The sequence below is a fragment of the Achroia grisella genome, unplaced genomic scaffold (genome assembly GCF_030625045.1).
Source record: "Achroia grisella isolate CSIRO2021 unplaced genomic scaffold, CSIRO_AGI_Agris_v1 utg676, whole genome shotgun sequence".
NCBI lineage: Eukaryota > Metazoa > Arthropoda > Insecta > Lepidoptera > Pyralidae > Achroia > Achroia grisella.
Genome location: NW_026712992.1, coordinates 1337140 through 1352931, shown reverse-complemented (window position 1 = coordinate 1352931; position 15792 = coordinate 1337140). Strand labels below are relative to the sequence as shown.

General features: G+C 31.5%; 1 protein-coding gene across 10 annotated transcripts in view; it reads right to left on the bottom strand.

The window, feature by feature from the left end:
- Nucleotides 1-1279: 1279 nt before the first annotated feature.
- LOC131849996 (endophilin-A) overlaps nt 1280-15792 on the bottom strand; it is a 42510-nt gene continuing 27997 nt past the window's right edge. For 2 of the 10 annotated variants that reach the window (XM_059200130.1, XM_059200131.1), the window contains exons 3-13: nt 15362-15430; nt 14721-14937; nt 14297-14430; nt 13474-13540; nt 13299-13349; nt 12858-12958; nt 12333-12436; nt 11315-11628; nt 7370-7459; nt 5551-5672; nt 1280-4892 (exon numbers count right to left, since the gene is read on the bottom strand). In XM_059200130.1, the coding sequence (XP_059056113.1) occupies nt 4767-4892; nt 5551-5672; nt 7370-7459; nt 11315-11628; nt 12333-12436; nt 12858-12958; nt 13299-13349; nt 13474-13540; nt 14297-14430; nt 14721-14937; nt 15362-15430 (1395 nt within the window). In that variant the 3' untranslated portion in view covers nt 1280-4766. Of the gene's footprint in view, nt 4893-5550; nt 5673-7369; nt 7463-11314; nt 11629-12332; nt 12437-12857; nt 12959-13298; nt 13350-13473; nt 13541-14296; nt 14431-14720; nt 14938-15361; nt 15431-15792 lie in introns of all 10 variants that reach the window. The other 8 variants (XM_059200138.1, XM_059200132.1, XM_059200135.1 and 5 more) reach the window with 8 other exon arrangements.

The window sequence follows — 15792 nt, the reverse complement described above, 5'->3', positions numbered from 1 at the left end:
TATATTTATACAAATCAACAGTGAGAGTCGGGTGACTAGAGGCAGTGTAGATGAATAATACTCTTTAAATTAGTGACAACATGAATTAACAGGCGGTTCTTGGATACCTAGGGAGAACTGAACAAAACCCAAGTTTTTTTATATGAAATAATTTATAGTCTAATACAGTTCAATACTTCATGTATTTGTATTTTAATTCCGCTAGTATTAGCATGACTGACACCAAAATATTCAGTGCTTTTAAGTTGCACTTTGAGTTTCCGAACTATTTATTGCCTGATAATGCAACGTTTTTAGACGATACACGAAATGTAGGTAGAGATCCAATAGCGGTTAGAATTTTAGTAGTAGGTAGTGGTCAGCTTTCCGCACTAAATATTAGTAGTCTCATATTCACATTTTAATGATATCGGAATTAAACAAAATAGTATAAATCCATAAGTCTAAATAATAATTCCAAGTACTATTAGAAATACCTTGGATTCGCATCCATAACAGCAATATATCACAATGCTGTAATGTATATCATTGACTACATCACAATGCTGTTTTGGATTTTGATGATTTCAAACAGAGATGGTACAATATTTAGTGAACTAGCTCCTTTTGTTTACTCCTTAGCTATTCCTTACCGTGTAACAAAGTAAAAATATATTAATTTCTTTCGTGATTTTCGTGATTAAAAATGGAGACATGCGACTTAAATTATAATTATGTGTACGTGAAGGCCACAGTGATTTTCAAGGAACTTCTCTATTATGATTTATTGGGTTATTAGTATTAAAAATCGATATGATCAGTAGTTTTTGAAATCCTGTACAGATATACCTACTAATTTTTCTTAAAACTAAAAAATCGTTTTTGAGTGTCATTAAAAAAGTAATTAAAAAGCACCTCAAGATTTCCATTTATATCATCATATATTACAATACTTGGTTAAGTTGGTAAAAAATAAGAATAAAAATATTTATAGGTATATATGCCCTGAACCATCCACTCTTTGCGTTCGAGAGTCCATATTTGGTCAGCATCAATAAATCGCCTTATTTCATTTGTATAAGTGTAAGCATCTTCCAATAGTAGTTTTTACTCGCGACTTTGTTCGCCTCGTTTTATCTCCCTAAGAGCGGCATGTACTGTACGTATGAACCTGGTTACGTCAATATTACATTTTAGATATTGAACAGTTTTGTTCCTAAGAGCTGTGGAAAAACACTAGCTTGTTGTTAGAAGGTTTATGAGTATTAAATAAAACAACGCTGAAATATTGTTTAATTGTTAACATTTTATTAGGAGGCGAAAACGAGCAATAAGTTTGGGATAAATTTTAATACAAATCAATAATATTTGTATTACATCTCGTAAATTGTCAAGTTAAACTATTAAATTACAGTATTTAAGATTACAGTAACATGAACAAGAATAATATACTATAACAGACATGTTCGCACAGATAGATTTTATGAGTAAATATTATTAGATAGGTACACTTCACTGGCGTGTGTGATATAATTTGGATAAATATAATGTTACTTGTGTCTCCATACCAACAAGAAAGGAGAAACAAGTGTAGTGTTGGCTTCACAATTTGTGGGCGGACGACGCAAGCGCTACCCTTTTACTTGTAAACAGTAATTTAGAACATATCATAGTAATGACAGATCATTCTTGACACGTCAACGCGATCGATGGTGATAGCGTGATGATGTCTCTCAACACCACAATGTGTGAAGCGTATTGTAGCATCTGGATGCTTGCGTTGCTGTATTTGATTAATGCCATAACAATCTGAATAATTAATGCACCGCTTTAGATCTAGATGCTACTTTCACGACAGAACATCGATGCCACACGAATGTTGTGTGCGCCAATGGCTACAGTTGCCGCTTACTGTCGATTGCGTTTGGCACAACAACGCTCGGCGACAACTATGGATGTCTGTATCGCGCTAACATTAGTTTTTAAAATATCGTTTTAATATAGTAGATTAAACGATGAGCATTATAGATATCCAAATAATTAACATGCCATGATGAAAAGCAACACTGAAACAACCCAACATAGGGGCCTCTACAAAATAGGTCCTTATTCCTTCTTCACGTTGTGTAAGCACATAGCACACACACCCAACGTAGTTACTGGAACATTTATATATACTTAAATGATACTTAACAACAGTCTATCCTTTCTTCATGACAGTGTTAAACTCTTCGAGGTCAGATTATTCGTATAGTGAGAAATTGCAACGATCTGACCAAGTGGATCTCCACACACTAGTGTTTTTTTACAATCCAATTCGCAGCATCGTACATGAAAACACTGAAACATTATTACGTTATCGTAACACTGATGGATGTAATAATTACTCAAAATACTTACATTAAAGAGACACTTGAAGATAGAACAATTATTTATGAACTTACATACAACTAACATTACATCTAGGTATTGTCTTTTGTATGCCAGAAACGTGATCAAATGGGGTCCGTTGTTTTACAACAATGGCGTAATAATTTATTTCCATTAATTATAATCTCATAATTACTGCAACACCAATGTAGGAATAAGTGAATATGACTGTAAAAGTCTAGTGCATAACATTTTTAACATTGCTATTGAAGAGGCCATGTAATATAATTTTAAACATTTCTTATTAATTACGCGTTGAATACGTAAAAAAAGATTAAAATTACTATTATATTATGCAATGTAATAAAAAATAATACTTGATAAGCTTCATTGAAAATATACGATACGGCACTGCAGCAACAGTACAATATCCTAATGTTATCACAATAATATTATAATATGTTATTATAATATGCCAATAATACATCAAACACCGATACGCCATAGATTTCTGGCAAGATTTCAACAATTATTTATTTTCTTTTCATTATGTGTATAATATAATATGTTATTTTGTATACATTTTCCATTTAGATAAATAATTACCCGCAAAGTTATAACTATAAAATCTAATCTCGTTACTTTATCTAGTGTTACAATGTAATCCTAATAAACGTTATATAATGTGCCATTTAGTGATCGATAAAAATTAGAATAACCAATTGATAAAACTAATTATACATTAATTGGAGAAAATACTATACAAAGATTACAGCACATCTACAAAAATAGAGCCACAATAAACTTTAACTAATTTATAAACATTATTTCAAAATATCACTTTTAAGAATTGATGCTGCCTCGTGAGGCAACGAACTCCCAACAACTCAGCATTGCAATGATGGTGACCTCCGTTAACAAACAACGCTCGATTCAACTGACCTAGCTACGAGACCAAATAAAGCCTCAACACTAAAGTAAAGCTATAAAAACAATACTAATGATGTGAATAGATTTATGTATAACAAATATTGCTGGTACGACTATTACTAATTACTGTTAAACTGAGCTAAAAACCTAAAAGTTGCCCTAGGAATGTCAGCATTTCATGCTAGGTTTACACGCTTGTCAGTCCAAGTCCTAAACTTCGAAGAACGCTGGACTAAATATTAAACCTTACACAAACATGTAAAATCATATAAAAGGAATGAATCGCAAACGAATAATCGTTTGTCATACAATTCTTTCTTATGATGCAAATGCAAATTTATTTGTGCAAAAATCTAAATAGTTTGGATATCCCCCATAGTTTTGGTTGCTTGTCCTGGTTTGGCAAACGTGTAAATCCTTATTGTTATATCCCTGTAGCGCATTATAATCGTTACATGTTGGTCAAATTAATATAATCTTAAAAATAAGTCAAACCTATCTAAATACTTAAAATGGCAATGTTTATTTCATAAAAATAAATAAAAAAATAGCAATTAGCCTTTTGGAAATGTTTGTTGCTGATTAAATTCATGTACAGTGAAATGTAATGCATACCAAATACGTAAATGTATTTGGAAATAGCTACCCAATTAGTCGTGTTCAGACTAGTGCAGATGAACAGAATCATATAATAACAAACTAAATTACGAAGCAGCTAATACGCAACTATATCATTGAGCTTCTGACACAGTTACTAAATTCAAATTATATAAACGATCTACATAATACTGCGTAACATGACGTAATAACAGTATGTAACACAACTTCAGGAAGACGAATGCAGATGTTCACAATTAACACTCAGACATAATTTATAACTTACTATTATTTACAAAAAAAATATATTTATTAAATACCATGAAAAATGTAATTTAGCAGCCATTTTATATCGCATATTATATCGATAATGTAGCTTATGTAAGTTAAAATATATTACAAATTCTTTTAGTAATTCATAGTGATAAATTGTGTTGCGGAACAAATTTGTTATGAATCGTACTTACTTTTTAATAAAGAATAATATTAACATACATAATTATTTTGTAAAATATTTTGCTACATTCATTTTACTTATTTTTTGTACTCTACGACGATACGACAGTACAGTATATACGATGGATAAAAGACGAAGCTTTTTTTTTATAACATAATAAACAGTTCGTGAATCATGGAACTAATGACTTTCAATTCAGAAAGATTGAAGTCTTGCCTTATATAGTATATAAACAGTATAATCGAATGCTGAACATAATTGTTCTGAATCTAAATTAAAATTAATGCTAAAAAGGTAACATACATTTTAATTATATGATTAATTAAACAACTGAATTGGCACACATCGTACTTCCTTCACACAGACAAGTTGTGTTACAATATAGAACAATGGATGAATACGTTCATGGTGGGCGTGACTTACGTATGCGGGTTTACATGTTTGGTAGGGGAACGGTAACCTGAACGTAGCTGATGGGGAAGTATCCGGTCTTTCCGTTTAGAGAGCCTTCGAACCAGTTCTCGTCAACTTTGTTGATAAGCGTAATTACGTCGTTTTCCTGAAATGAAATTTATTATAAAATACATTCATTGTTATTTTGCTAGATAGTTTAGTCCAGACACTGTCAAATGTTGACGTCATGATAAGTGAAAGACTTGTCCACATTTAGCTGGGTATATTTGAATCTACGGTACGATAACGATTAAAAAAGAGTTTATTCCCTTTTAAAAGTTCGGCAACGCACTTGAAATTGGTATTGCGAGTGATCATAGGCGGCTATAATCACTTATCATCAGTTGATCAGCATGCTTGTTTATGCTCTATGCTATAAAAAAAACTTAAGTCTGCTACGTTAGCCTTCCACTTTCTAACGGATTCATTTTGGTTGGTCGAAGTTTCAATATTGGCTAGCAGCCCACAAGACTATTTTTCTTGAATTATGCATTTTAGCTATTTGATAATAGTAGACCATTGAAGCCTATAAATTGCAGTTAGTACCATAATAATCATTGTAAGCCGACCATGAGGATATTTTATTTACAGTATGATATACAGATACAGTAAGATAACAGATACAGATACAGAAGTGTCGGAATAAGACTCTGATTGTACATCAAAATTGGGTCGGAATTGGCAAAGATCTAACGTAACACAGGCAATTTTTTTTTCTTTTTAAACTTAAAATAATCTTGATTCATTCTAAATATAAACCGTACCTTAAATCCGAGTTCTCCCTGATTTTCTGGCTCGAAATCATAGAGAGCAGTGCAGCAAGGACCTTTGGTGGGCACCACTGGTGTCCGTGCTGGAGATTTAATAGGCGAAGGCAGCGGCGATGCTGTATCAGAGTCAGACGGTAATGTTAGATTTTGTTTGTTGGTATACAACGTTTTAGGATCAATGCAGTCAGTCGGTGTATTAGTGATGCTAAATGAATTTTTAAATACAAAATAGGATACAACAGTAATTTTTTAATGACATATTAATTTGAAACTTTATCAAATATCGTTTTAATATTTGATTGATATATAATACAAGCGTTCAAGCCGAGGATATTTAAGAAAAGCAAGAAATAATAATAAACACTTTCGACTGTCTACTTTGACCTTACCTATATTTTACTGCTTAGGTAAACTATTCGAATCTCATTCTATAACTAGCTCAGGCGTGAGACAATTTAAGAAACACTTTTGAGGAAAATAACGAATAATATATTTGCTTTAAATAGTTACATTTTGTCTCACATCTGAATGAAATAGTAAAAGGCTCAGAATGAAATATCATGCCTGTTTCTAATATTAAAATAGCCAGGAATATTTCAATTGCATTGATGGTAGAATGCAACAACACTAGTTATGACTTGTTTTGTGATAATTATAATAAAACATGATTTACAGAATGGATTTCAAAATGAATTATAATTGTCATACAGAAAGAATAGATTGAAAAAAAAATTATTGTATATTAAATTTTAAATAAATTATAATAATCACAATACAATTGTTTATAATTTAATGAGTGTTTATTGGCGGCGTGATTTCTTTGAACGAAACAATCATGAAAATTATATGATATACTGTGAAGCGCTAAGATGAAACATCGCATCATGCTATTGAAAACGATTTGAGCATAATTTGAATATCAATTTGCCATTACACGGCAAATTAATATTTAGCCCTAAAATAAATGTATATAGCGAAAATGACATGCACAGCAAATGATAAACTAATGACGACTGTAGATATGGTTTCACATAAACGCGGCACAAAATAAAAATTGTAGGCTAAGTTCATAAACATAAATAATATTCAACCACACAAAAACCAGAAGCTGTTTTAGAAAAAATATATACCTGTGTGTAATGTTTGTGAAAGTAATATGATGATTATTAAAGTACTACTGATGTTATATATGTATAGGTACTATTTTTTGTGTAATACTAGATATACTAATAAAATAAAAAGCGTAGATACTCTAAAGTGATAAAATCTAATTGACTAATAAGAATAAGGTCGTTGAATTAAAAATAAATGTTGAGTGTAATGATGATGTCAATATTAAAAAAACTTTAAGATACTTCTCCAATTTTAAATGTGTGGAAACTCTTTTTTAATACTTATATTGTATCATATTTTGCAAATATCAAAATCATAATATAGGTACATAAATGTACATTAAGGTGTATATATAAACAATTAAAATAATCTATACAAGGGACATGATTCACAGATTTAAAACAGTAAATACTATTTTTTTTTATTTTACATCCATACTATGAACGCTAAAGTGTCTGTCTGTCTGTGTGTAACCTTTTTAAACGGCGGAATAGATCCTAATGAAATCTGTGATAAGATAGATTGTATCCTGAGGACAGATATACGCTGTCTGTTATCTCAGTTAACAGCTAGCTTTTTATATAGCCTACGCTGTGTCGCACACAGATTTTTTTACTGAAATGTCATATGTGACAATGAAGTAACCTCTATATGAAGTATATTGTAATATACAAATTTGTATTGTGTCACACAGTGTTACCGTTGTTGGAGCGTTGCACGCTGCCCGACCCCGGGAACAACTCCAGATTTGAGGGCGGCTTGTGCTCGGGGGAGGCGGCATGCGATCCGCCTTCTCCACGACGCAAATAAATAAATTCCTATACTCACTGTATTTGACTAACATTCTCAACTACTGATAAATCTAGTATCTAATTAATTGGGTTTACGTCTTACGTGACTTTACTAAAAATTATTGTTTTTGATAATCACCTTTCTTTGCATTTGATTCATTGTTGCAAGGTGTCAAAAAAACTAGAATATTACAAGATTACCTTCTATATATTATATTATTATCTTCAACTAATAATTAACGTTAAATTGTTTTAAGTGGTTGTTGTAAAAAATTATGCTTGATTCCGATGTGTACGTATGTCTGACTTCTGCAATGTGCATGTCACTCTAGATTTTACTGAACACTTAAACCTCAAAAAGAGATAGAACAAGAATTGTCTACTCGCTCAAAGAAATGAAGAAATAAGATTCTACTATAAACGTTTCCTTTGAAACATGTTGTTTAATGATTTTAGCAACTATCTTTAAAATTATATAGATACTATACTAATGTTTATATATTAAAAATATAGAAATACATATTATTACACAGACTTCGAAACCGTATCTCAACTGTTAGTGCCAAATGTTGATTATTAACACATTTTACGGAAATAAAACATTTTAAAATTTATTTATACCAATTTTAACAAATCCAAGTCTTATCCATATTAAGGCGCAGTTGGTGCCAAAGACTACGATATTAATATACATATTTTAATCATTAGGTAGAAATAGACTTTATTACGCATATTTACACAGTATAGATACATTATCGAATGTACTTTGTAACGTATAATTATGCATATTGGTATATTTTAAGCCACGCCTGCGATATCCCTCGACAATTTAGCACTAAAGTATAATATGAACACGGATTCCGTCTATGTTATAACTATTATATATCTATTTACTAGTACCTCCTGTATTAAATAGGTGAAAGTTAAAATCATAAAACAACTGTTCAAACGGAAACGAACCTCTCAATTTGACAGGACGACTTACAATCAATCAATTCGTCTATTATATTGTATAAAAGAGAACACATAATTATACGAATTTTTAATAGAGATTTGCGCCAGTCCAATATGTATATATAGGGGCAATTTGATACCATGAAAGTAGCAATACAATATATACATATAAGAAATATACTTACAACTGATCCCTGATAGGACAGTTACAAGGGTTAGATAATATAATTTAAAGGACCAGTTTTATGTAACATTTAATTCACAAAATTACGCCATTTTTTTATCAAATTAGAAGACGGGAAATCCACTACAATATTGCAAATGAATGGAAAAATTTATATTAATTCTTCTAAAAATAATGGATCAATACATCAATTATTGACATATTATAAAATAACCAATACGAACACGCAATCGTCGAATTATGTTTAAGACATTAGGTTACGGTTCGCATGTGGTCACGTATAATGAACCGTAAATCTATGGCAGAATTAATGAACCAAATTATTTCTGTATGTTTTAGTACAAGTTGCAACTTCACAACATACAATAAATATCTGTCTATGTAATATCTAACAATGGATTATATGACATACGGAGAATGCTTATTAAAAATAATAATATATTTTAATTGTTATGTTAATAATATGTTAATAAAATATATTTTCAACCTTCGATAATGTTGTTTCATGGAGTACTTGAATGCTTTCACAGGCTTTCCGTTAATTATAATTTTCTTCTCTATATCTTGTACAGACAGAGATCAGTTTTAAGTTCAGGCTTCACAGGCTTTCGAGTTCGCACACATTTCACACAAGGACCCTTATATAAATATAACTACTTCCATGGATCTTAGACATCAAAGACAATCGTGTATATCACTTACAACAATCAATATTTAAAATAGCATCTACCTTCAAACAAAACATAATTTGAAAGGTTTTTTCCTGACAAATATTTTCATATAAGACATTAGGAATAGTTAGACTTGTAGCTAAAGTTATTAATACATAGGAATATATAAAAATTAGGTTAAGGAAGGGTAGGATTGAGGACAGAACTTCGGCAACCTGTAATAAATGTTTCAGTTCACTTCACCACGCCCTTGTATCTACTATTTAGTTAACCACCTTAAAAAGCGAATAAAACAAAATTGTGATAAGATAATTAAGTGTACATGTTTATGAAACTTTAAAAATATAATACGCTATTTTATAATAAGTACAATAGAAATATTTTATTAATATACCATTGTCTAATCTATTTAATGCTGAAGCAATTATATACAATTTTATTATTATTAAAATTATAATGTAATACGTGTATGATGCCATAAATTTCGTGTATGGTACACAAAAAAAATACAATTACAATAATTGTATTTTTTTTGTTTTTTTTTCATGGTAAAACAAACATTACAAAACGCGATATTCATATTTCGAGATGTTGTGTAAATGTTGTGTAAATGTAGGAAGCACAAAAATAATAAATTTTATTTACAATTTTAAAAAACCGTGAGAAAAGTATCAACATTTTTTTTGCAATTAATAATTCTTTTAATAATTTAAATACATTATATTATATTATATATATATTACAATTAAAGGGATATTGTTCTACACTTAAATCAATAAAATAAATCGCGAAATGCGTTTTTTATGAAACGTGGGATCGGCCTTTTCGGTTTATTTAATACTCGTAATATAATAACAGGCATATCAAATGTATGTAGAAGATATATTATTTCGTTTAGATAATAATTCTGATAGAGTTAGTAATAGTGCTGGTGTAAAACACAGAACAGAAAAATTATGAAAAGTAGTAGTAAGTAGCAGTTGCGCTTGTGGCCAGATTAACCCATACTCAATTGAGTGAGATTTCACTGATAACGATTGAAACGGAACCTTGTTATCCTTGTTTGAATTTGAAGTGAGAATTTAGAAAAATTCTCGCTTAAATAGATTGGTGTTATTATTATTAAATGTAAATAAGAATTTTAACCCTTCGTTGTCAAATTTCTAACCCTTATGTAAAAATTATTGATTTAAAACTAATGACTTATAAGATTAATCATCTAAGAATAGTTATAATTCGAATTTTTTTTTAATTTATTATATACATATACAGTACATATATGTATTGTTTTTATATACCATAAGTATTTATTTGTAAATATAGTTCTTTGGTTACTAATTGATAGTATATTAATTTATATACGAATTAGTTTAACATAATTTCAAAATTTTCTGTTCTGTGTAGGTTCTGTTAAATGTAATGATAATTAGATTTGTTTTTTTTTTTAGTATTAATGACTTTAGAAATTTAATCTCCCTTCACCGACACTGAGATGGTCCCTTTTGCGTGAAGCGTGCTTCCGTGCACTGTGATTGTGAAATGTGGACGATTGATAAATAAAAGCTTTTTAATCATGGATTGCATGTTTACCTACGTCAATATACTATTAGGTAACTTTGTTAAATTAAAATCCGGTTGATTTTTTTTCTTATTATTTAACTATTTTTCACGTACTAACTAAATCAATATTGACAGAATTTATAACATATTGAAGAAATAAAAGAATAAGATATTACATTTTTATGTTACTTTCAAAATTTATAATTTTACACTTATCACTGCGACAATCGTGTTTTAAATAAGATACAGAACCCGAATAATATCCAAATGTTTTATTTGTCAATTATAATATTAACAACTACATACGCGTTGTCATAACCTCGGAGTCAAAAATAAATCTAACAGATTACTACTCTTGTCAAAAGCGTACAAAATTCCTTATATTACTACTACATTTACCCTCACCACCTTCACCATCTATATACCCAATAGCAATCCACAATCAAAATCGAACAGAAATAACCAGCAAATAAATCCAAAGTCACCTGTCCATGGGTCCCGTCCATTGAACTGGTTTCGGGGTGCCGGATGAGGTTTGAACCCAGCTGCTGGTGGTGGTTGTGCTGATCTAGGGTGCACTTGTTTTTTCGGCGTAGGAGCCTCCCAGGCTCTGAATGGATCTCCATTACTCAGGTCGCCGACGGAGGACGAGGGAGGGATGTGATTTCGGGGTTTGGACAGACTCTGGGTGGAACCGTACCGCCTACCATTGTTCAAATCGTGGATGCCCTCGATGTGAAGGTCGGCGAGAGTCTTCGGGACAAACTCCAACTTAGGACGGTTGACGGCCTCCTCTTTCCTAAAAATGAAAACAATATTAAATATAAAATAGTAATAATGCTATATATGCTTAAATTTTCTCGTTTAATATATTGTTAACCGGGTCTTAACACGAATTAAAATTTATTTATTTGCCATAAAATTATTCGTGATACGATCTGGTTAATTTTTTTTTTGTAATTAGGATGATAAACGAACTAACTACTTTCCTAATTGTAAATGATAACCATCGCATATATACATGAACATCAAAATGGATATTACGACATTACGTGACTTTCGTAGTACCCCTCATGCATTGTATTCTTACGTTGTAAATTCACTGCCCTATCTTGCCCTTCAACCGAAAATCACTTTATAAATGAAAACTGCTTGGTGGTTGAAATAGGCGAGACCCATGTGTTTCACTTTGAGCGCAATGCTATAGTGCAATTGGGTTTCAGCGTTTGAGGATCGGTAAGAATAAATAAATATTACTTATTATGCTGATACTACGCCTCACTGTTTCTACTAACTTTGGCATACTCTTATATTATACAATTACAATATAAAAGTATAGCGAAGGTTTACTTGCGCACACTGTAGAACTATCAAGAGGTAAGCTCTTGCTTAGGGTAAATAATACAATGTAACAACTTGTTTCTTTTCGCACTGGTATATTTATACCTATTTTATTATTATTTAATAAGGAAGAAAATTTATACATATTTATTAGTATCTTACTTCTCCATCAGTGTAGACACAAGTCCCTTCAGTATCTCCGTACATTGCTGATGGTACTCGAGCAGACCCTCCGCAAAAAAACTAAGCTGCGCCACCTGCTCCACCTATAGAATATACGATAAAACGAAATTTTAGTTTAATTGCTTCAGACGCTGGCCTGAAGCAATTAAACCACGAGCCCACCACGAATATCTAGTAGTCATGTGATAGCCTGTTTACTCTCATAATTGTTTACTAAGAAGAGAGTAAAAAGTTATGCCTCAGCAATCAACTTCCAAGTTATATGTCCTTTCTTGAGATATCTATATATTATAATCATCTTTTCTATATGCTATAAATATATTCTAATTTGATGCAATCATTTACTTAAGTTTAGGAGTATATATTGTACATTCTAAACAATGTTTTCCTTCACCTCTGGGTTACTTACTCTGAAGCCAATGGTTAATATCATGTTTCATCACATAATGTTTTTTGTGAAAATTATTAGTATTAATAATCAACAGAAATATGTAACGAACTTACATCATTATCCAGTAGATTGAACATCCCAATTTGGGCCAACTGCAGAGACTCGGCGAACTTGTCCTCCGCCTGCCGAATCTCATCGTCTGGAATTTGAGAGCCTGATGTACGAATGCTCATGCGACTCACGCGCACGCACCCAAACACGCAAAATTACGCACATACGTGCAAGAAAAGAAAAAAAAAACAAAAAATAAAATAATGTTAAAATAATAAAATAAAGTGCATACAAACCAAACGTTGAAAATAATGGTCAGGCAATGAGAATAATGAAGTGATAAGGTCCAACGCAGATGCACGACAGGAACACAAACATGTAAGAAACGAGCTCTTATTAGGATTGTTATTGATGTATTGCGTTAGCTTCCTACGGTGGGTGGATATGTACAGTATCTATAGCGTTTAAAAATTTTAAATGATAATACATAATCTCCCACATACCCTGTCTTGGTGTATGGCTTGGACTCATATAAGGGCTGGCCCTACCAGGGCCTAGACGGTTCAAATAAAAGAAACAAAAATGAGAAAGATAAAGTTACAGTCTAAAGCACAAATAAAAGAAATCATATTCTCTCAGAAGTAAAACAATATTTTTAAAAATGGAAACAGTTCTCACCTTTTGCTTGTCTACGTCGTTTGCAGTCGAAGTCAAGTCTGCGTCCCTGTAGTTTCTTTCGGTGGTGCTGTAAATTGATTTAGTTGATAGAAAGCTGTATAGGCCTGCGCTAGCGGTATACTTTGGCGGGGGACCAGTGGATGATGATAAGATTAGCGTGAGTTTTGGTATGTTAACCATCGCAACAAATTCACCAGGAATTAACCACGATGGTATCTAGAGTTTCAGAGGAGGAATTTCAGGAACCGCGTGGAAGTCAAGGTAACATGGTATATTGTTAGCAATCGGGTCAATTGTCTCCACTACTAAAAATCCCTTTCCACTATTTGATATTATTTTCTTCAACATAATCAGACATAGGTAATTTTTACAAGTAATTATTTTTATGATAGGTACAGGACAATTTTTTTTATACATATCAATATTTTGCTTTTTAATGAAATAACATAATGCTTGGATCAATACATAACTTCGATACAGTTGTTAGACATCCAAACAGACCGTGTGTAGTTGTGTAAAAGTTTACAATTTAGTTAACGTTATTATGATATCATAACCGGGGAGAAACGCAACGGACGTGCATTCAGTGATAACACATTCCAGCTAAACATTCTACCGCTGTAATACAAAACAGTTTCAGATTTTGTAATGGAAGTACATAAATTTCTAGAACTTGTAGTTACATTGGTTGCGACATATAGATTAACAATTTTAATTATGTAAATTTGGTGTTTTACTTCAGGGATATTTTATACTTTGTATTAATAATTTTATATTAATAATTGATATAAATTACATTTGTGTACCTAAGATATAAACTTACCATAACTTCTTTAAGATCTTTGGTTTGCAGGTGATGCAAGGGCTCCAGGAAGCTCTGCTTAATGTTATCATCTAGAGAATATTTCACATCCGCCATTTGTTTTAACGATTCGCCCATTTCAATAAGACACTGCGCTGTAAAGTGAAACATGCATAATGTTGAATTTTATTTACTCTACATTTATTTTATAAATAAATAAATATTCAATAAATTGACAGTTTATTAATATATACAACAACTAATATAAATTGTTTAGTGATTACTTTTACACCACTTTTTTGCAACAACAACAAAGCAATGTCTTTTTATACCAGTATCGTAATTGCGGGAGCTCTTAAATAATGTTTAATGTTATCATGGTAAACATTCTATCCATAATGTTAACAAGATTATATATAGGAGCAAATAAATCAAAAATATTTACAGAATATGGTGTCCTCTCCTAGCTTCTTTCCGTAGTGCAACATACAGTCCCCGAGAACACCCTCCGGCTGAGGATATGTGTTACTCTTCGCTTGTCCGCTGAGTTTACTGATCCCTTTTACGGCGGCCATCTTTGCACGGGCTGTAGGATTTGGCTGGAGAAACTCCTTAGTCTTCGTCTGCAACTCCTCTACCAACTCGCATGTTACGTCTGTTTTCTGTAATTAGGGTAGATAATGTTTCTAAGAAGCATATAATCAAACTATGATAGATTTTAATGAAATCTAATTATATAATTTACTAGCTGTTCCCGCGACTTAGTCCGCGTGGAATTTTTAACTTCATATTTCTAAAATAAAAGTAGCCTAAGTTACTCCTTATTACATCAGCTACCTGCCAAAAAAGTCCCGTCAAAATCGGTCCAGTCGGTTTTATTTAGTATTTTGTAACCTAATACAATACTGGATTCAGCTGAGAAATCTGAAAATTTTGGCTAATTAACTCAAAAGTTTTAACTTTAAAGTCTAATAACATAAATTTGAAATGTTTAAGTTAATCCACAATGATATAAGGTGTACGATAAAGGTACGGATGTGTTAATTGCTTCAGTAAACTTGTCTATTGAAAGTTGTATATACTTACCCTTTCCATTTCCACGAAATCCAAATCCAACTTCGTGCCCTCGGCACCACCCATCTTCTCCGAGACATACTGTAACAAAACAACATTATTACAATACATTAATTTAATTATTAATACATTTATGATGGGTCGAAGAAGATTGTTAGAGATAGTGTTTGGTGACACTATTGCTAGCAATGCACCAACGCGATCACCTCTGGAAACCATTGTGGTTAATTCCTAGTGAATACGGCATGACGGGCTAAATAATTTGACTTCATTCACATACTATCATCCTCCGATGGTGTCCAGCCAGTGCATAACGTTAGCGCAGATGGGTACACCATTACTTTACCATATATGTATTAAAAAATACATTTTCAAAGGCATATCATCGGCCTCTCAAAGACTGTAAAACATACGCAGAAAAAATGTCCTACTCATTTTGTTAG